The sequence below is a fragment of the Cyanistes caeruleus genome, chromosome 3 (assembly GCF_971803275.1).
Source record: "Cyanistes caeruleus chromosome 3, bCyaCae1.hap1.1, whole genome shotgun sequence".
Classification (NCBI taxonomy): domain Eukaryota; kingdom Metazoa; phylum Chordata; class Aves; order Passeriformes; family Paridae; genus Cyanistes; species Cyanistes caeruleus.
In genome coordinates, this window is record NC_141703.1 from 109,260,856 (window position 1) to 109,282,160 (window position 21,305).

At 46.5% G+C, this 21,305-nt stretch overlaps 2 protein-coding genes across 3 annotated transcripts in view; one reads left to right on the plus strand and one right to left on the minus strand.

Moving 5' to 3' along the window:
* LOC147654432 (uncharacterized) overlaps positions 1–21,305 on the minus strand; it is a 749,593-nt gene that overhangs the window by 84,075 nt on the left and 644,213 nt on the right. The window lies entirely within an intron of this gene.
* Positions 1,387–20,070, plus strand: GJA5 (gap junction protein alpha 5). 2 transcript variants are annotated; one of them, XM_023944734.2, is made up of 2 exons: positions 1,387–1,710; positions 17,247–20,070. In XM_023944734.2, the coding sequence occupies exon 2, from the start codon at positions 17,296–17,298 to the stop codon at positions 18,406–18,408; it is 1,113 nt and encodes a 370-aa protein (XP_023800502.1). In that variant the 5' UTR covers positions 1,387–1,710; positions 17,247–17,295; the 3' UTR covers positions 18,409–20,070. The 2 variants fall into 2 exon arrangements, with proteins under 2 accessions (XP_023800502.1, XP_023800509.1); XM_023944741.2 differs by lacking the exon at positions 1,387–1,710 and adding an exon at positions 6,570–6,935.

The window sequence follows — 21,305 nt, forward strand, 5'->3', positions numbered from 1 at the left end:
AACCTTCTAAAACCTTCTAAAACCTTAAATAAAGGAAGGATTGTTGCACTTACATTAAAATTACCAAGTTTTTAAGACCCAGTTTCTTAGGGCCTTACAGAGATAATGCACTCAGTTTGACTCTTTTATAAACACCTAACCTGGATAAATTAAAGGGAACATATAAACCAAGATCTTCTATCACTTGCCAATACAAGATGCATTATTGCCCCAGGCCTCAGAGAAAACTGCAGCTTTGCATTCCCACTTTTAGTTAAGCTAATGAGGAGAAGAAGGAAGAGAATTTTTGAGGTGGGTTCTTCTTCCTTTCATCTGAAGAGTGGTTGCTGAGCTGTGCAAAGCGTCTGTGCATAGCTCTGCGAGCTGAGTACCTCAGCGCCCGAGTTCCTAGAGACTGCACTGCTGAAAGGAGAGGTGAGTTCTTCCTATATCCTCCCCGGAAGCTGGTTAAACACTCAGTTAGCAGAGGGCCCTCTGAACAAGGGATGTGGCATTGCACTGGGTAGAGTTTGCAAATGCTTCTCAGTTACCTGTTCTGTTCTCTTCTTGTTTCGTTGCAAACCATGAAGCTCCTCAGGGAGGCTCAGGCTCATAGGCACTTTGATGATTTGGCTGCCCATTCTTCTCACCAGCCACGTGCCACTGTGCATTCAGTGACTTCATGGTGTGGCTGCTTTGGGGGAGCTAGATGGGGAAGCAGACTGCAGCTGCTTCTGTAGGATATAAATATTTTTTTGCAGTCCAGGGGCTCCAGCAGTCCAACAGGGTCAGGGACACCTGGGCTCTATTCCTGGCTCTCCTGCAGACCTGCTGCTTTGTTTCCCTCCTTTAAGTAGCTCTAAATGAAGACCTTTTCCTGCCAAATTTGTTTTCTTAGGTGTGAGGCTTCCACTTGAAAATAGGAGCCACAGTAAGGAATCTGGGATGACGAGACTGGCCTGTGAATGCGAGTCCAGGCATTCATTTGGTAACAAATCCCACAAAAGCCATTGCACTGGTGGAACACCAGGAATGGCTCACAGGCCAACCTTACACCATTTACCAGTTAGCCATCTGCTCCCTTCAGATATTATTTTATGGCTTTCCTTTGTTTTCACTAAGGCCCAAACAGGAATGAAATCGTGGGCCCTTTTAAATAAATAGTCCTGCCATCACTCTAATAAGTTTGACAAGTTGGTCGCAGGCCCTGGGCAGGAAGCTAATAAACTTCAAGTTGCTTTTCTATTGTTTTCCTAAAACAATTTGACTTCCTTTCTGATAGCCACAAATTCCTTCAATAAAAATAGAGTAGCTGGGAGCCAGAGGAAGAGCTGAACCTGAGCCAAGTTGCGCTTACAATGCCGCCTGCGTAAGATCACATTTTATCCTGATCCACGAAGACCCTTTAAAAGAATAGCAGGCAGACAGCTGCCAGTGCATGTCAGGAACAGCTCAGGAGCGAGTCTCCCCCAGCACTGGTCCTCCAGGCTGGAGGGGATGTCCAGCCAGTGAGACAGTGTCAGACCACAGGCTGAGCTCCTGGGAGCTGACGGGGCTCCGCTCACCCTGCCCCGAGTGTCCTTCCCCAGACACTTCAGGATCTCTTCTGGGAGCCGAACACTGGCAGAGAGGTGGGCTCCAGCAAGACCAAAGGGCTGTGCTAGAGCTCTCCCACCCTTCAGTCAACTTTACCTGTTCCTCTCTCTACCTGTGCAGGCTCAGCAAAAAGAGGTAAAGATCTGTTCTTTCTTTTCTTCTTTCGGAAACATATTTATGTGGATATGTATACACACATATTTCTGTCAAGCAGCAATCCATCTAGCTGGAAGTTTGCAGGACAAGATGAATGTCTGGTGACTAGGTAGATGAGGACTCCTTGCTTAAAAATGACTTGCTGATCCTTTGGACAAATCCTTTATGCCCTCCATGGTCTGGTTCCTTCCACCTGTAAAACAAGGAGGGTGTTTATAGGAGCTGCAATTTCATTATCATCTGAAAAGCACTTCTCAACTACTCAGAGATGCTGCAGACTTGAGAAGTGGAAGCAGGAGGGGTGAGAGGGCCTTACTTTGTTTGCAGTAACATCAAGCTGACAGCTAAGCATTTACTTTGGGATAAATGGCAATTTCTCCTCAGTGAGATAAAAACCTCTTCCAGTTTTTCTTGCTGAAAACTTTACTGGCAAATGAGTCTGACACAGAGTGATATTTCACAACTTGCTGTTTCTTGTTTCCTCTTTTCTCACTCTGTGCTAGTACGGTACTCTGGGTTGGGGAGATGAAAACATCCATCCATATGGAATAATTTGGGGTTTTTTACTAAATGAGGAACTGTGACTATAAAACTGTTCTTATTCAGGGGCCTTTGCTACTCCTCTTCCCTTGGGCCCAGCCTGTCCTTGGGAATTTGCTTCCTGCTGGAGGATGCCTTCAAGCTGTCTCCAGAGGTCTAATGTATAACAGATAACTTCCCTCTCTGGCCTTCTCTTTCAATCATATCCATGCATGGGGATTTGAGATAAAATGTCTCATCAGGAAGGTACCATCCTTTGGTGCTTTAGAGAAGGTACCAGAGGTGCCTGTCCAGCATGGAGCATTATGAAGAACCAGAATAAGTGCAGTGCTGTGGCCAGGCAGCAGAGATTAACTCAACCACTGTTGGGTGGTGGTTTTTTCTGAAATTTCCCAATGCAGTAAACCTGACATCCTCCTCAAGGACAAAGTCCTTGGTAATGGCAGGAATGTACAAGATATTTTCCCTTCAGACTATATCTTTAAGATTCCACATCTCAAGAGAGAATCTAGCTGGATTTGAAGCAGCCTTCCAGCATAGCCAGCTGCTCTGGGAACACCTATTTTATGTGAAGAAGCTCTTTCATATGTGAGCTCTCGTCTATACTACCGCACATTTGCAGACCTTCTCCATGCATTGTCTTTCTTGGCTTGCTCTTTTTGTTTGTTTAAATCTCGGGCACAGAATGAATCCCTCCATTAAATATCCATGGGATCAATGCTCAAAAACTCATCACACAAATTCTGCTCCAGATTTACCTGGCTTTTGTATGCAAGGCTGCAGATCTAATAAGGCACTATGGCAAGTACAGGAAATAGAATGAAAAAGGGACCTCTTGGTTTATCAGGTTCAATCCCTTTGAATAACAGGCAAAGTACAAAACAAATGGCCTTTTCTAAACTTACTAAACTCTGTCCTAAATCTCATTAGGTTTCCACCCTAACTTGTGCTGCTAAAATGCTGTTCCAGCACCTCCTTGCCTGCTCTGTTGCTTAGAAACCTTCTGATTTCCAACCTAAATTCATTCATGGACAATTTATATCTATTTATTCTTGTGCCACATTGTCCTTTAGCTTATGTAGCTCTGCTCTCTCCCGAGCACTTACTTTCCCAACCCCCAATTCCTAAAAGTATTTATAGGCAGCAAATCTCTCCTCTCTTAACCTTTGTTCTGCCAGACTAAGTAACTAAGCTCCCTTATAGTATTCACCCTGCAGGCACATCACACCATGGTTTAATTACTTTGTGTAGCTGCACTAGCATGAAGTTCAGTGCAAAATAATTAATGCTGAAAAGCTCAAGCTGGTAGCACATCTATTTTCAAATCAGCTCAAATATCTCTGTGCAGTCACTGCTGTGACTGATAAGCAAACACACTGCTGGCTGAGACCCTTCCATCCCTCTGACCACCCCACTGCCTTCCTCTGTACCTGCTCCAGGCTGAATATCCTCCTTGCATGTGGGGGAGCAGCACTGCAGACACTATTTTGGAGAAGTCTCATCCTCTTGGATGACATTACTTCCACTCACTGCAACTGGAAAAACTGCTACATCCTCAAAGTTTGCTTGCCTTTTTCACCCCCACGTAGCATTGCTGGTTCCTCCTCCTTTGAACCAGGAACCTTCCCTATCTTTCTCCATCTCTCTCTCCTGGGAGATGGAGATTCCTGTTACTCTTCAAGCAACAAGTTCCTAGTGTGTGACTTCACACTCTCCCATTTATCCTCACCTTGATCACTCCAGTCACAAAGAGCCTTCAGCTCTTGTAGTGCTGGAATCCACCTCTGCCCTCATGATACCTCTCAGCTTGGTTTCATCAGCAGATTTCATTAGTATTTCTACATTCTGTGCCAAGGTAATTAACAGAAATATAAAAAAAGATCAGTCCTGAGAGCAATCTTTAAGTAGCCTCAGAGATAATTTCCCTTCAACCTATTAAGGAACTGGTGTATCAATTCTGTCAGTCTCTTACTCACTTGAGGATTTATTTAATAATCCCTGTCTTCTTCAGATGAATCTTCTACACTAATTTGCTTCTTCTGGGACACCATATCATATGGTTTACTGAACTCCAGGTAGATAAGGTCTGCTATGTTTCTTTTACCTAGGGGGTCAGGAATCCTAATCCAAGAAAGCTCTTAAGTTTTGATCAAAAGATAGTACATGTTGTTCTATTTTCCCTTTGCCTCCCGCTCTTATTTCTGCTTTCCTTCGAAATGCATTGCACAGCCTCACAAACTGCTGTGATCTGTGAGCTGTACATGGCAAAGCTGTCAGCTGTTCTCCTCATTCCCACTGTCTGGGGGAGCATTCTCTTCCACTTGCTCTCCTCACTCAAGTCAGACAAGTTTTGCATAATAGGCTCTTGGGGAGGGTCGTTCAAAATTCTTCTTCCCTGCTTAAGATTGAGCAAACCAGCTATTTTTCTAGCTGAGGGGCTGGAGAAGCTGCCAGGACACCTCTGTTTTCCCTTGAAGAGAGTGCAGTAGAGAAGGGATGATACATTGAGGGGCTGGCTGAAGTATCCATACAACATCTCTACTCCCCTGTCTGCCTTCTACCATTTCCTTTACGTGCATCAAAATCCAAATAGTTGCCACCAGCAGCAAAACAAAAAGAACTCGTAACAGGTACCTCCTGTGCATCATGCATGTGTTGGACAGAAATCTTCTCCCCTCCCTCATAAATTCAGCAGAAGCAGACTGTATCTGCTGGGTTCAGGATTACCTCTGTATGCCACTCAGGAGCAACACTTGGGCAGGAAACACAAAGGAGTGAGCAGGGAGAATCAGCCCTGATCACCCTGGGTGTACAGCCGTGCAGGGAGGTGAGTGTAATTCAGACAGCTCTCTCACAGGACCTGTCTCTCTGCAGCATGTGAAAAACACTTGACAAGCCTTATCCCTAGCCTATCCCAAAGCCATCTGTGAGCTAGACCTGTATTATTAACACCTTTTTTTTGGACATTTCTATGATGAAGTCCTTGACAATCTCGCTGGCATAAAATCAACATGAGTTTACATAATAATGCTTTGTGGAAATTACTCTAGAAGGACAAAAAGCTGGAATGATATTCTCCTTCCCGTGAATTTCCATTGCAGATACACAGCTGCCACACAGGAGAGGGAGAAACAACTCCAGAAACAATTCTATTTTCTTAAAAGCCATAGAAGGGCTTTCAATAAAGTTAGAAATGAAGCAGCAGATGACTATATGTGTCTCCATACCAGGTGGTTACTGAGCTGCTGTGGGAATTTACTGTGCACTCTTTGTCCTGCATCCTGCACTAAACACCAGTGAGGACACAGCCCTCCTGAAAAAGAGTTGCACTCCTAACTTCAAAGTGACAGTGTCCACACAGGACATGCTTCCAGAGGTAGCCTCTGCACAGCACTGTCCCTTTGTAGACTGGCTTTCAATCTTGTGACTAAACGAGGTGTTAAATTAGTGGGAGAAAAACTATTAGAAGAGTTGCCAGCATTGTGTTTTAGTCCCTGGACTGCTTTTGTTTCATGATCTGCACTCACTGATGCAGAGAGACCACCAGGCAATGTTCTGGCTGGGAGATACCTGTGAGGGATTGCTGGAGGGATAACCACCAGAGCTTGTGTGCAGCAAGTCTTTCTCAGGTCAGCAGAGTCTTCTGTGCAAATCTCGCTCTCCTGCCTCCGGTTCTTTGAGACCTTTATCAAAGCCAGAAGGCATCTCTGATTCTGCCTCCTCGCTGGGCCATTTCTGATGTGCAGGCCTCAGAGGCTCAGTTTGACACATACATGAAATACAAGACCTTCAGACACTTGGTATGTCAAAAACATTTTTAAGAGAGGCCCAAATGCTCGTGCGTCTGTGTGTGCGGGGAGGTGGAGGTAGGGTGGCGTGACAAAAAACACCTCTCTTGACAAACAGGTTATTTATCAGTACAAGGACATGTAAAAAGTCTCTGGGAAGCATTTGGTGCCCTTTAGGACAAGGCTGCAGCTTTGCTGGGCCCCTGGTCCAAGCCAGCAGAGCAAGTTCTATGTGATTTGAAGTGGTGGAAGACCCTGCTCCACATGAACTCTGCTTTGCCAGATTAAGCTTGAACAAGTCAGAAATACGTCCCTTGTTGGTTGAACTATCTTTTGTCTTGCATGGAAAAAGCTTTCCAGGGTCTGGCTGGTGTAACTGTGGGGCAATGCTGTCTCTTTTCATTTGGGGAAGGCTTAGACCATGGAATGTTATCTGTGGGAAGATGTGCAAAGGAACAGTAGCAGCAGTGACTGGAAGGGACTGCGCGAAGCCGGCAGCGAATGCATCCTGTCGGCATGAGGAGGGTGGCACAGGGAGAGGCTGAGAATGGAGAGGGAGGACTGAGATCCATGGTCTTTAAAGGAAAAACAACAGGAAACCAGGTTTGAAAATAGAAAGATTCGTCTGGAGGGGGTGGGAGAGACGAGAAAAGTAGGTGAAGAAAGAAGAGGGGGAAAGGCGGAGAGGCAGTGGGGAAGAGAGAAAGTGACACAGAAAGGGGGTGGAGAGAAAGAGAGGAAGAGAGAGAGAGAGAGAGAACCATATTAAAGTAATAAAACGAAGCAACTGAGGAGAAGAAGGAGTTCAACTTCATTACAAAAAGGGGAAGTGCTGAAGGAAGGAAAGGAGACTGAAGACAAGACACTGGAAATCAGGTAAGAGACTATGAGGGGGAAATAATAGAACTGCAGAAGTGCCGATGGTAGATCAAGTTATTACATTCAAGGGGAAAGCAGTATGAGGGGGAAAAAGGATTTGGAGAGGCAGGAAAAGATGGCCAAAAATAACTTAAGAAATTTACTTTTTATTTCATTTTCTCTTCAAAACATTCCCACTAGTAACATGGTGGGCTTGGGACATTTTAAAAATTAAACTGTTTTGCCACAGGCAGCTACAGAAATAACAAGTAACTTCCCTGCAATGAACATAGATACCAATAGATTCCAATGTATAGGAAAGCACGGTAAGAGCCCCAAACATCCTCCCTCAGACAGTATAAAGTGCAAATTGTCATTTCTGTCAGATCCCATTTCAGCAGGCTGTCAAGCTGCTCGGGGGACAGTGGTGAAGGGAGCTCTTACCTAGGAGAGGCTCTCGGGGTATAAACACTTTATCAAGCGTCTGCATTATCCACCTATATTCTGAAGCGTGCAGGACGCTTTCAGAATACTGCAGTTTCTTTTCCTAGGGAGTATTGTGTCCTGGCTGGTCTGTGACATGGAGCCTGGGAATGTAACTCCAGTGCAGACAAGTGCCTTGCTGGTATTTCGCAGTCACACGTCCTGTGCGCGCCGCCAGGGAATGAATGCCTTTCTCCTCCATCCTGACACTGCCCGTGGCAGCCTCAGCAAGGAGCCACACAGACCTGAAGGGACAAATGTCCTCTCCCACACCAGCAGCTGCTGACTCCTTTTATTTGCCTTCTTAACTTTTTTCCCCCTTTTTTGTACTTGGAATAATTATGCAATTACATTTCCATGATTTAACGCTGCTTTTTCAAAGAATAGCCCACCTTGAGAACACGGTACCCCCGGACACACACCCACCTGGAAGGAAGCAATCTCACTGAGTGTAAAGGCTGCTGACTAATTGCCACCTCAGATCTGTGGTGGCTCCTTTGATTTCCTGAAGGGTCGTTTGGTTGCCCATTTGTCATGTCTAAGGAGCTTTGTGGCATTCTGGTTTTAACTCAGGTAAACTGAGGCAGTGCCCCTGTCCCTCAAGTACCCTAACAACCTTTAGAGGATTATATAAGTGGCTTTTCTGGACAAACCTCCATTAAAAAAGTCTTGTGCTGAATGAGCTGTAGGCATTGAACTCTCCCTCCATTGTAACAAACCCATCAAAATTCCTTGGTGAAGCAGTGTGTGAGAGTTTTCCTCTACTGCTGCCTAAGTTTTCCTCTCTTTAAAGAACTTCATGCACGTAACATATGTGTGCACATGTGTGTGCAGCTAGGAGAGGCTTAAAGAGTTATTCAGAAGCCTCACAGTATTCAGTATTTCTATCAGGAGCCAAAAAATTCTGCATTTGCTGGTATTTTCAAAATCTACTCTGAGACAAGCACACATTTCTGACTTTGTTCCCCTTTTCCTTGGGAGCAGAGCAGTACTTTAGTAGAATTCCTGAGGCTTCAGGGTTTAAAATACTCATCAGGCTCTGGTCGCTTGGGAACTATGTTAAGTATTCCTGTTACTATAAGTATTTAGGGTTGGTTGGTTTTTTTTTTCCACTCAACAGTATATATTATCACAATATTTTTAGTACTATATGGGCATTAAAAAATTCAAACTCTGACAGAAAATACAGGACTTCATACCTTAGCCTCTCTTCTTTTTTTGACCTTCAGACAGATTTCATAGATTCTGCACACATTTGCCCATTTTCTGATTTATCTTGCAGCACTGAAAGCAGACAAGGAGGAATGAGTAATTCAGCACTCCCTATGTCATTAGGGAGCACAGTTTGGAGACTGCTCCATGCTTTGGGTGCTGCTGTATGAGGCACAAGGATAGAGGCTTAAAATTAGAAATAATTCCCAGAAGACAACAGAGAAACTTCAATATTTGGGCTAGGAATTCATAAGGGTGAGGGGGAATTAATTTTATTGCGATTGATAAGCAACAGAGAGATCTCTGTGAACAATACTCAGCATGCTAGCTCTTCCCTGAAACAAAGATATATTCATGCCACACAGCATGCAATGAGCAGAGAGATACACTCTTTTAAGTCTCTCTAGTGTATCTTTGAAGAGAGGTCAGGGGGGTTTAATGTAAGAACTACAGGGTTTACACTTATATTTCTGCCTTTCTCCATTTTTTATGTCATTACGGACATGCTTTGAGAATGGCTGAGAATTCCCATATGAAACTGTTCTCCCTTAGAAGCAGAAAAGCTGACAGATGCCTTGGTCAGGGCACAGGGTTGCTTGGAAAGTGAAGCAGTCTGGCAAGCCTGCAGAGCTCCAGGGTCTTCTGCTGCACTCAGATGTCTGGTGAAGAAAGGAGGGAATAGTGGGGTGGGAGAAAAACTGTCTCCAGTTTGTAGTCAGACAAAGCTACCCGAGAGGACTGGGGTTAATTCTTGTTTCTTAGTCCAATTTCCTCTGTCATGATGAGGCAAGTTTCCCCACAAATACCCATTTCTTGTCTTTTGGATATTTGACTTCTACATGTGGCACAACTGGTGGAAGTGATAAACTCTCCCACTCCAGCACAAACCAGACAGAGCTCTGCTTTGAATACACATTATGCACTGCTAAGTACACTGGAAAAAAAAACACCAACAGATTAGCCACATCACCAAAGAGCTTCCAAAATTAATGAATAGTTTTTATCTTAATCTCTCGCTGCCTTAGTTCCTTGGCTGATCTAATATCATCTCCTCACCTCTGGGTGGTAATGAAAGCAAGTAGATTTATAATTGTGAAGCGATCAGATACTGTTGTGATGAAAGCCATAGGAAAACCCATGAGGAAACTAATAATTCTGTCTTTAGAGCTGGACTTGAATAATGTACAGTAAATGAGGCACAGGCCACCCACTGAACAATGAGAAGAAAACAAAACATTGAATAGCTGCTGTTCAAGAAAGCCCCCGCCAGGCTGGCACAGAACAAGGCAGGCATCCTGTGCAAAGAATGAGGTGACAATGTGAGGATGTGGTTAAGGACTCTAAGAGGCACAGGCACAAAGAGATTGAATTAAGATTACTGAGAACAGTAACCCCAGCATTTCCTAACTCCCTACTGCTGGGCTTTGCCAATTATTAGTTGGTCTCAAAGGGGGGTGTATTTTTGTATATATATATATATATATATATATATAGTGCATACACTGAGTACAAAAAATAATCCACTCACATAGTCAGACTGAGGCAAGGATACAGCAATGAGGCTGGAGTGTGAAAAGAATCCTACAGATTTTTGGAAAGAAGGAAGAAATGAGATTTGACAAGGTACTAATAAGTGGGAAAGAGTTGGTGAAAACTTCCCATTTCTAAGGCTGAAAGAATTAGCAATTTGGGTGCTGTAGAGGGTTAGCTGGTCAAAACTGCCAAAAAACTGAGGCAATGCTCTCTGGGAGAGCTTGACTGTAGGGAAACCATGGCAGGGAGGGATCTGATAGGCAGGGAGGTTTTGGGGTGAGAGGAAGGAAGAAAGGATGGGAAAAGTCTGAATGAGAGATCTCCCCTTCTCCCATTACCTCTCCAGTCTGTTTTACTTCAACACTACAACAAGTTGCATCTCATGCAGTCTGTGAAGCAGCCTATAATCAGATGGGCAGGTTTAATTGCTGCTCTATTGTGCCCAGTGTGAGGCTGCCATCACTGCACATCTCCTTACACCAGCCTTCCCCACAGACTGAGCAGTGCTTGACATCAGCTTCTCTCAGCAGAGCTCAGGGACAGCTTTTACTACAGCAGCCCACAAGTTTCACAGCTTGTTTTTTTTTTCCCAGAGCTCCTTATGCCCTCCTTGGCTATCTCCTCACCTCTATTTTGCCCAGTCTAGTATCATCTGCAAATTCATACAGGTCAGCTTCTCTCTGCAAAGGGAAAGATACTCGAAAGAGCATCAAGTTTCCAGCATTTACATTAGAGAGAGAATTTATGGGGGTTTTTTTCCTAGCAAAAAGCACAGTGGCCCTGCATTTAGTTTATCCCAAGTCCAGTTTTGTCACATCTGTTGTTGTCTCTAGGGACCCACATTTCTCTAAGGAAAAGAGAGAATCCCAAGAGAATTAGAAGATGCTCCTGCATTTTAAGTGTAAGCCTGGATACCACTATCATGTAACTATTTGATGCTAGCTTTTTTAAGATAGTGGGATAAATTCATCCCTCAGCTTGACTCATCTGAGTTCAAGGTGTCTTCTGTTCTTGGTCTCTTGAGACTACATCAGGCAGAGCTTGGGCCTAATATTTGGATATATGAAAGCACAGGGGGAGGAACAGCATTAGATTTTCTGGACAGACAACTAATAAAAATTCAACTGACTGGGAGTCTGCAGCTTCCACCATCACTTCCGATGAAAATATTCTACATATTATTATCATCTGTGCATGTAACACATCCCTGATGTACACACTTGAAGGTGTTGAGTGATTCCTCTCTGTGTGTGTCCCTGTGTGCATCAGGGTTGTGTGCCTGTGTGTAGGAGGTGACAGGTCATTCAGCTCCCTTATCTTCTCACCCACTCTCTTTTTCGTGAACTCTGAGATTTTCCACATTTGGAGAGGAGGGGGAAGGCACACCTCGTCAAGGAATAGCAAGCTGTCTGCAACTACAAGTAGGGCCAGTGGTCTGGATACCAGTATGGCCCTTCCAGAAATTACAGTGAACTTGGGAGGAGCAGAAAGATAAGAAACACTGGATGTCTGTCTTCTAAGACAAGAGCTGTTAACACAGAGCTGTCCTTCTCCCATGATATTTCAGCTCTAAAGTCAAAGTCACTCTGATACTGGCTCAACACAGGACTTTGAACCCAAGGAAGTAGAATGGAACCAATGCAAACGTCAACTATTTTTCTTTAAAAGCATAAGTACTACAAAGCTGTTTATTCCAGGCTCATGTGAAGATCAGAGTTACAAATTTGGTCAAAGAACTGGCCTGAAATTTATCATAAGCATATGCATGTATATATGAAGCCAGAGAGATAATGTTTGGACAAAAATGCCTAATAGGTTGTTGTTTGTCTCTTGCATACCCATAGGAAGGATGGTAGTATACTCTGAACAAAAAGATCCCTGTTGAGGTGGGCTTTAGCATCACAAATCATCTGTAATCCAAAGCACTGCACCCACTCTGCACAGTGCATTTCTAACTCTATTCATCATTTAATGTTGTGAGCCACGTGTCCCCAAAATGCAAAACAAAACGAAAACAAAACCAAACATCTGTGGTTCTGCTAGGTGTACCTGCTATAGAAGGGCAGCAGGAGAGGGTTTTCTTTCAGATAATTAAGACAGTGCTGTCTGAGGGCACAAGAGAGAAGGGCTGTGGTCTGTAGAAGCAGATGTGCTGTAGAAGTGTTGTATTGCTGCCATGAGATTGAAGGTGCAGTGCTGCATAGAAAAAAGGACACAATCTTTAAAGTCACAACCCCTGAGCTGTCTCTAACACAGTGACCTCAAACAAGCAGTTAGTCCCTTCTGTACCCCAGTGATCACCATCTGCAAGACAGAGGTGACAACATCTGCACTGCATGGGATGCTGAGGCTACTAATAAGGGGCTGGAGATCCTTAAGTAGCATTAACCAACCTCCAGTGCAGAGCTTGAAGTGACCTTCCCAAGTGCACAGTTGGGCAGTGTGGGCTCCACTCCTGTCTGGGTTCAGCCTAAAAAGTGTCAGCACATGGCAAAGATCTTTGCCCAGACACCCACCGTGATCTGCTGTGCCACGTGCTGGCCTGGACCTGTATGAGATAACACAGCTGGAGGGAGGAAAGCCACGAGCAGTTCCTAGGCACTGACCAGCTGGCCTGCATGCCCCACTGCAATGCCACTGCTCACATGCCTAGTACCCAGAGGGGACAGCTGCCTCCTCACTCAGTAGCTTGGAGGGGATGCACTCCTTGCATGGCCTCCACACACAGCCACGTGTTCGGAGTGTGAGCTTCTTAAAACATGCTGGGCCCTCCACTTCGTTGTGAAATCTCATTAATTCCCAGAGACAGACATTTGTACCTGAGTGAGCAAATCACACACAGAGATTGGGCAAAAACACAATGGCTTTGAATCGGATACTTTCCCCCTCCCTGGGAACTGTGCCTGCCTCACACAAAGGAGCCTTCCTTGGAGAGCCTCTCCAGGTGCCCCTGGGATCTGCCACGGGGAAGAGGTGAGCCCAGCAAGGGAGAGCAGAAACAGTGTAATAATCAGACTCTCCACTTTATTTTAGAACCATCCCGCAGAGATGGCGACCTCCTGTCACCTTCCTTGTGGGAAAAGCTAGCTTGAAGTGTTGAGCTCAGCTATTTATATCACTGCTGATAGCCTCGCCTGTCTTCTAAAGAGGGGAAAACTTTCTTCCTAGCAACCCCCAGGGAAATAAACTCATATAAAGATGATTGCACAGGAACAGCCCTCCTGGCTCTCTGGTGTGGGTTTGCTAGCTGTTCATCAGAGCCCTGGCTAGTTCCAACCAGAATGAGCGTGCTGGCTGGAGCGAGCAGCAGTGATGTGAAATGCTCGCCCGTCCTTCAGAGCACGTGGCATCACCAAGAGGATGGGCAAAACTCCTCAGAGGGCAACAGACACTTCCCCTCCCGCAGATAAAGGCAGTGCAAAAAAGGAATGGCAGAGAGCAGCCCCTAGCTGGCGAGCCAGCCTGGCGTACTAGCAGGTGCCGTCCCCACTGGGGTATTTTTATCGTGGAATTTGGCAGTCACAAGGCAGCCTGGAGCTGAGCAGACTCCAGGCTTGGCCTGTGGGGTGATGCTGAGTTTTCCTCGGCTTCAGTGGCGCTCCAGGTGATGATTGAGCCGGGCTGGCCCCGTTGCTGGGTTTGTGCCAAGCTGCACTGGTCTGTGTCACACACGCGTCCCCCGGTGCCAGGATCCCGTGACAGTGCCCAGCTCCCGTGTGGATCCAGCAGAAAGCTGCCAGCCAAAAGCATGGAAGGGCAGTGGCATGGCCCACGACTGCTCATGAATATGCATGACCCTGCTGCTGGTCTTCCACCAGGTGCTGAGTACTGGTAGAAGTATTTGAGTACCACAAGAATACCCAGAGCTGTTTTTTGCCCAGCCACACCAGAGTTAGACAAGATCTGTCCAACTGAGCCCAAACTAGGAATTTTAAAGGCTGCAGATGCTCACTTGCTGAGAGGTCAAAGCATGTGAGGGCAACAGTAGTCTGGGAATGAGGAAAAGGAACTATATGGAAAATTCCCAAGAATAGTAAAGCTATGAGGAGAAGGGCTAGGTCAGGGGCAGCTCTGCACAGCCAGGAAAAGCTGTCAGGAGGTGACAATCCTTCTTTTCTTGCTGGCAGGAGAGAACTAGATGCTCTCAAAGACCCTTGATCGGGCACTGCAAAAATAGCTCGCTAATAATAAGTATCAAATGTCTAAGCCAAAAATGCTGCTCTAGGAGGGAAACTCCTTCTGTTGGTTTCCAAATCTGTTCCACTGTGGCCACCTACGCCCTTGCAGCAGCCACCTCAGCTCTCTACAGGGCTGTAGCGAGATGATCAGGAGGCACCTCCGGCTGTCCCTTCTTTAGACAGGCTGTGCAAGGGAGGGCAGAGGAAACGCCCCTATTATCTAGCCTAAGCCTCGTGACTGCCAGCCTCAGATCCTTCTGATTTACAGCTTCTTGAAGTATTCTGTGCATGTGTGAGACAGGTAAATTGCTGTTCTTCTCGCATCCATTAACATTTTTTATTTCTGGGTTCCTTTTGCGCTTATGTTTGCTTTACTTTGTGTCCTGCACATCCAGATTTTTACAATCTGCAAATGTCTAGGCTTAGAAGCCTTCCCTGGGGAAAACAAGCTGTTGTAAAGTCCCAAACAACCTGCACACAATAGAATAAATGGGAAGGGGGGGCTCAGTTTGTGATTGTACTTCCCTACAGCAGTAAGAAAAAACTCAGCCTTTGCACAGCCAGGGAGAACTGTGTTCATATTTACATTACCAAGCAAGGTGAAAAAAAAAAAGGCATGTGTGAACAACATAAACTCACCTGGAAATGTGAGGACACCCACCACTGTTCATGCTGCCTTGTAAGGAATATTCCACACATACAGCTGTGCTACAGCATAGTGGTGTTGGGGACACATAACACAGAGCTGTAGGTAGCTGCTTGCCTTTCTGCACTCTGGGGAAAAAAAAAAGCAAACACACTCATTTCAGTGCCACAGTCTGTAAATATTTCCCATCACTGATTTATCTGCCTGTGTTTAATCCCCTGGTGCTCCTGGAATGAAGCCATATGCTAGTTTCTCCAGAATGTAGTAACTGCACCAAAGCCATTCTGGAAGGTAAGACAGACCCACACATTCACCAGTTTTCATGAGTGCAGATGAGAGGAGTCAGAAAGACCAGCTGATTTTCTGTGTTACCGCTCCTCCAGCTCTGGGCTGGCAGCAGATCAAGGCTCCTGCATGTGCCAAGCAGCCACCAGGACATCCATCAGCATGACTGCAGCACGCCTGCCAGGGCAGGAAAGCACCAAAGTCCATCCTTTGCTTCCTGTATGCCCCATCTCCCTGCTCACATGGCTTCTGACAGGTGGTGGGGTAGCAAGTGGCCACTGCCCTGTCTCCATACCTGGGCAATCCTCTCCTTCCTCAGGGCAGCCCCCAGCAGCACCAGGAACTTGATGGTTCGACTTTTGATCTTTGTTCCATCCATCCTTGCAGCTGGACACAGCACAGGAACAAACAATGCTATGAATTATGGTGTGTACTGCTACATTAAATTATATCACTCTTATAACTAGAGGAGGGGATATTTTTCCCTCAACAAGTGTATCTGTTCTCCAGCTTTTGCTCACAGGCAATCTACACAATATTGCTACAGTAAATTTTCAGCTTTTAACAGTGTCTGCTCTCCACAAATGTTCTTTGCACTATAAAAATAATTGGCTCCTAAAGACAGGACAAGGAACAATAAAGGAGAGTTAACAATTTGGTCCCTGTGGCTTTGGGATTTACCTTGACTAGTGCTTTTAATATTTCATTATGATGATTATTTTTACATTTACTTATTAAAATGCTATTTTCTAAAAGAATGACTGTGGGAGGACATTAGCTCCAAGGTAATAGTGCACACTTTATAGCACCCAGCCCTTAACTCTCACCAGGGAGAGCTTTGCAGTGCCTTGGGAAGGTAAGTATGGTGAGCATAACTGGATCAAATGATTGCTCAAGCACTCCCACAGGGCCCCACAAAAGATGGATTAAACCCACTGCTCTCTTTTTATCCATCAGGTTAAGTGACTTGGCCAGAAACAGTCAGTCAGAGTCAGAAACGAAACTGAAGCAGGCTCTCCTGCATCTCCACTTTGCAATCTTACTCCCAGTCCAGCAAACCTTTCCTGTCATCAGACCACCTACCAACAGCACTTCCCAGGAGTTGCTGGTCCTCGGGAGGCACTTCAAAGGAGGCTTTTTTCTTTGTCTGTTTCATTTGAACGTGAATTTTTCCTCAGAATTTAAGAAAAGCAGAAGGAGCAAGTCTCACCATTTAGATTCTGCAGCAGTTCCCTTTCAGAGAGGCATGACAGGGTGGCAGCAGATTAGATTTCCAGGACTGGCACAGCCCACCAAAGTCTTTACACTCCCCTAAACATTTGCAGCTTGTAAATGAGACACTTGCATCTGGTAACGCTGCAAACCCAAAGCAAAACCTAGGGACAGGGAGCAGGTGGGCAAGAGAAAGGTTTTCTCTGCACTTCAGTGGTGGCACTGAGCTCCTAAAGGAAACCCAGAGCTGCCAGCATTTCACATTCCAGGTGGTGGTGCAGGTATAACACAAAGGCAACATCTGACAGTGCCACTGCTCAGGCCAGGCTGTAGATTCCAGTCTTATCTCCCAGGGGATCAGCCCACTAAGGATTTTCCAGAGCGCAGTCTACGGACAGATGAATTCTGCTTTAACTACCCAGTCCACAGAGGAGGCAATATGCAGATCACAGTGAAAGGACTTTCTGAATCAAAAATAAATCTGGCTCACACTCAAAGGTTTTGGGAACTCATTTAGCAGGCTGTAGATGTAAAAGAAGATCACTTTTTGTTTCAGTGTCTGAGTTTTAAAAGAAAAAAACAATCCTGAACACAACACAAGGTTTCCAGTGTATGTGAAACAAAGTTTGCAGCAAACCAGACCTCGTTCATTTCAGATCAAATGAAAACATTACCTCTGATACAAAACAACAACAAAAAAAAGACCCATTTCACTCCATCCATTACCAGCTGGGCATTTCCTAACCCTCCTTAGAACCACTCTCTGTTTTCTCCCAACAGAGGCTTGCGCTCAGCTCTCAAGACTTCTCACCCCTCCTGGTGAGCAGAAATGGGGGAGTGGAGTTTCCTGGGAGACTTCCTTGAGAAGGTCCACAAGCACTCCACAGTGGTGGGGAAAGTCTGGCTGACCGTGCTCTTCATCTTCCGGATGCTGGTGCTGGGAACAGCCGCCGAGTCCTCCTGGGGGGACGAGCAGTCGGACTTCATGTGCGACACCCAGCAGCCCGGCTGCGAGAACGTCTGCTACGACAAGGCCTTCCCCATCTCCCACGTCCGCTTTTGGGTCCTCCAGATCATCTTCGTCTCCACCCCGTCCCTGGTGTACATGGGCCATGCCATGCACACGGTGCGCATGGAGGAGAAGAGGAAGATGAAGGAGGCAGAAATAGAGGCCCGAGAGAACAAAAACGGTGGTGACACGTACTACCAGCAGAAGTGCTCCGTGGCAGAGAAAGAGACTAAGCTGTCTGGCTGGGATGAAGCAGGAGGCCAAATCATACTCAGGGGCAGCCTGCTCAACACTTACGTCTACAGCATTTTGATTCGAACTGCCATGGAAGTGGCCTTCATCGTGGGGCAGTACGTCCTGTACGGGATCTTCCTGGAGACCCTGTACATCTGCCAGCGGGCACCGTGCCCCCACCCCGTCAACTGCTACGTGTCCCGCCCCACCGAGAAGAACGTGTTCATCGTCTTCATGCTGGCCGTGGCAGTGCTCTCCCTCTTCCTCAGCCTGGCCGAGTTGTACCACTTGGGCTGGAAGAAAGCCAAGGAGAGGTGCTCCCGGTCCTACAAAGCCAGCCCCAGCACAGCCCCCGGCAGGCTGGAGTCTGCCCCGCAGGCAGAGAGGGCACAGATGTACACCCCGCCGCCGGATTTTAACCAGTGCTTGTCCAGTCCCAACGGGAAGTTCATCAGCCCCTTCAGCAACAAGATGGCCTCCCAGCAGAACACCGCCAACTTCGCCACCGAGAGGGTCCACGGCCAGGAGGATGCTGCTGCGGAAGGGCCCTTCATTAAGTCCAGCTACGTGGAGAGTCCAGAGGCGGCCAGTGAATGTGCAGCACCTGCCTTCCCCGAGAACTACTTCAACGAGAAACGCCGGTTCAGCAAGGCCAGCCGTGCCAGCAGCAAGGCTAGGTCGGATGATTTGTCTGTGTGACCTGTCCCCAGCAGGGACGAGGAGAAGGAGCTGTCCTAGTGCTCAGTAAAACTTTGGCAAAGTGGACTCCAAACTCTCACCCCTAACCTCCCTGTCTTAATATCCTCTCTCTATCCTTTCCAAACAGCACCTCTAACAGCTCAAGGCAGGGGCAGCCACAGGCACTGAAGAGAGACACCAATCTCGGGATATGAAGCCCTCAGCTGTATTTTCACCATGGAGCCCACAGGGATTAGAGACTCCCCACCCGTAGCCTGGTAGAGCACAGGCCAGCAGACTCCTGCCCAGTGGGTATCCACTGTGACTCTGTATTCAACAGACTGACTGGACCTCTAAATCTCCTGTGGTCTCTATTCAACGTTTGCAACATCAGCTTGGCGGTTGTACTGAGCAGAAGCTTCTCTCACCTGCAGAAACACACCAGTCAGCTTTCTGAAAGAAAGATTTTCTCATCTCTTCATTTTGGCTCTTTATAATCCTCCCTTTCTCTACCTGAGCCCAGATATTTTATACCAGGTTACCTACACAATAGATCCTACTTGAATTTTTTGACACTGTGTATAGAACAACTCTTCCCCGTAAATAAGGACATCTGTGGTCCCCAGTGCACAGCTGCCTCATGTCTAACATTGGAATCCCTTCCTCATTCCTAAGTCAGCGGCAGCAGACTGGCCCCAGGGAAATCACTTAGATGACCAGTTGATGAAGACTGGGAAAATTTCCCAATATACTTATGTCATTAATCCTAAGCAAGACATCTATTAACAGAAATAGAGACTCTCCAGTGAGAACAGATATCTCACGGGTATCATGTAGAAACAAAGTGGTTTTCCCCTTTTTGAAACCCATCTTTCAAGCAATCTGAATTCTGCTGAAAGGGTGCTACCAGCTGCCCACTTGAGAGAAAAGCATCCTCTGTTTATCTGCAGAAGAGGTACGGCCTGTGTCTTCTCACCAACCTACCAAAATGCTTCAGCATCCTCCGCAAGCAGAAAGAGCCCTGCTCAGGTCCTGCACGTCATTCAGCTCCTGCCTGCTCTCTCAAGCTTGCCAGCCAGCACAGGTCAAGTTATTTGTCCCCACAGCAAGTCTCTGCTCTGCCACCAGGCCATCCTCTCCACTCCATCCCTAGCACACATGGTGCCAGAAATCACCATGGACCAGGTCTTTCCACCACTGTAACCTCTCAGAGCAACCACTGTGGCCCGAGGCTGCACTGTGAATCAGGCGGGTGAGGTCTGCAGGCAGCTCCCACTCAAGATACATTTTCTCAGTGCAGAGCTGACATCCCTCTGGGAAAGATCTGCTAAACAGAGCCACGCTGCTCCCTGTTGTTTACCCTGCACTGCTCTTCCAGACACAGGCCACAGCTTCCCAACACTGGACTGCACAAGCGAATGGCCTGGGACCAGCTGATGAGGGAACTGAGCCATTCCCTCTCTTTGGGCCACTGAAAGTGAATCCCTGCTCCTGATACACAGCTTTGGTACAGCTCCCTGTGCATTTAAATACACATTCACACTCAGACGGGGGAAACAGTGTTTTTGTTTGTAAGTTTTTATATATTTGTATTTTTTAATCCTGAAAAGACCTGTGTGTTTTCCTTAACATGAGATTTTAGTCAGTCGTGTCTAGGTTTCTCCTAATAAAGTTCTAACTCCATCTCTCCTTGTGGATGTTTCTCCTCTCACGTGGCTGAGGATGAGCTGCTAGCAGAGAACAGGCTGCCCACCAGCCTCTGCTGCTCAGAGATCACAAAAATTCCCATTGCCCAGAGTGGTAGGAATGAGGGGAGGGCTTGGCCAGGGAGATAAATAATAAACATAGGGAAATGATTGATTGACTGGATAACAGGAACGCCCCCCCAGCTCCCCTGCCTGCCTCTGCATTATCAAGGAAGGAGGAGCTGGTCAGGGAACAGAGCTTCCATCCTCTTGCAAACACTCCCTACATCTCCTTGCATATCCTAACACACCTCTGTACCCGGAGAGGACACCCGTGATGTGAAGCCAACTCAGCAGGAAGAGGGAAGCAAAACCTGTCCCCCAGGCATCTGATTGATTGTCCATGCAGTAACCGAGCCCTCAAGTCCTTTTAAGAGACAAGGCCTTGAGAGAATCCACTGCTAACCATTTCTGAAGTTTTCCTGTAGGTACTCAAATCTCTTAAGATGTATTTGCCCAGCCCAAAAAAATTCCTTTTCTTCCCTCAGCTGCGTCCTTCCTCTGAAATTTATCATTTGCTCTCCCACTTTCCAGCTTTCACAGGCCTTGGATTCCCCTGTCCACCCAAAGGAAGTGCCCTTCTTCACTTTCTCCACATAATCTGCCATCCCATGGGACCCTGCAGGCTGGGAAGCTGGAGATCAGTAAAGTACCAGGTCCCAGCAAGCAGCCTGAGAGGGGACATAAAGAATGAATCCAGAATTGAATGAGGACACTGGAACAAGGACCTTTAACTGCATTAGAAACTACAGGCACCCTTTAAGATTGGGGAGCTGTGGTTTGGAGGTTTCCAGCTCAGGAGTGAGGATGCCACCTGAGCAGTCACAATGCAGCAAGAAGGCAGGACTGGTCCTGCAGACCCTGGGTTTTTAACTGGCATGAGTTAAAATGAGCATGCCTGTCCCTTAGGGTGCCACCTTGCTGCGAGAGACAGGCAATGGGCAAGCCAGGAGCATTCCCCGAGGAACACTTGGCCACTGAGTGACATTAATGTTCAGTAAAGGCACTCAAGCACGAACACAGACCTTGTTTAACAAACAATTTGTGGTTTAAAACAAGCAATAGCCCAAACTTTAAAAGCTCTGAGCTACAGTTTCTGCTGGAGGGCATGGTAGAGCTGAAAAAAGAGGACAAGGATCTCCTCTGTGTCTCAGAGCTCTGTGATCCAACCAT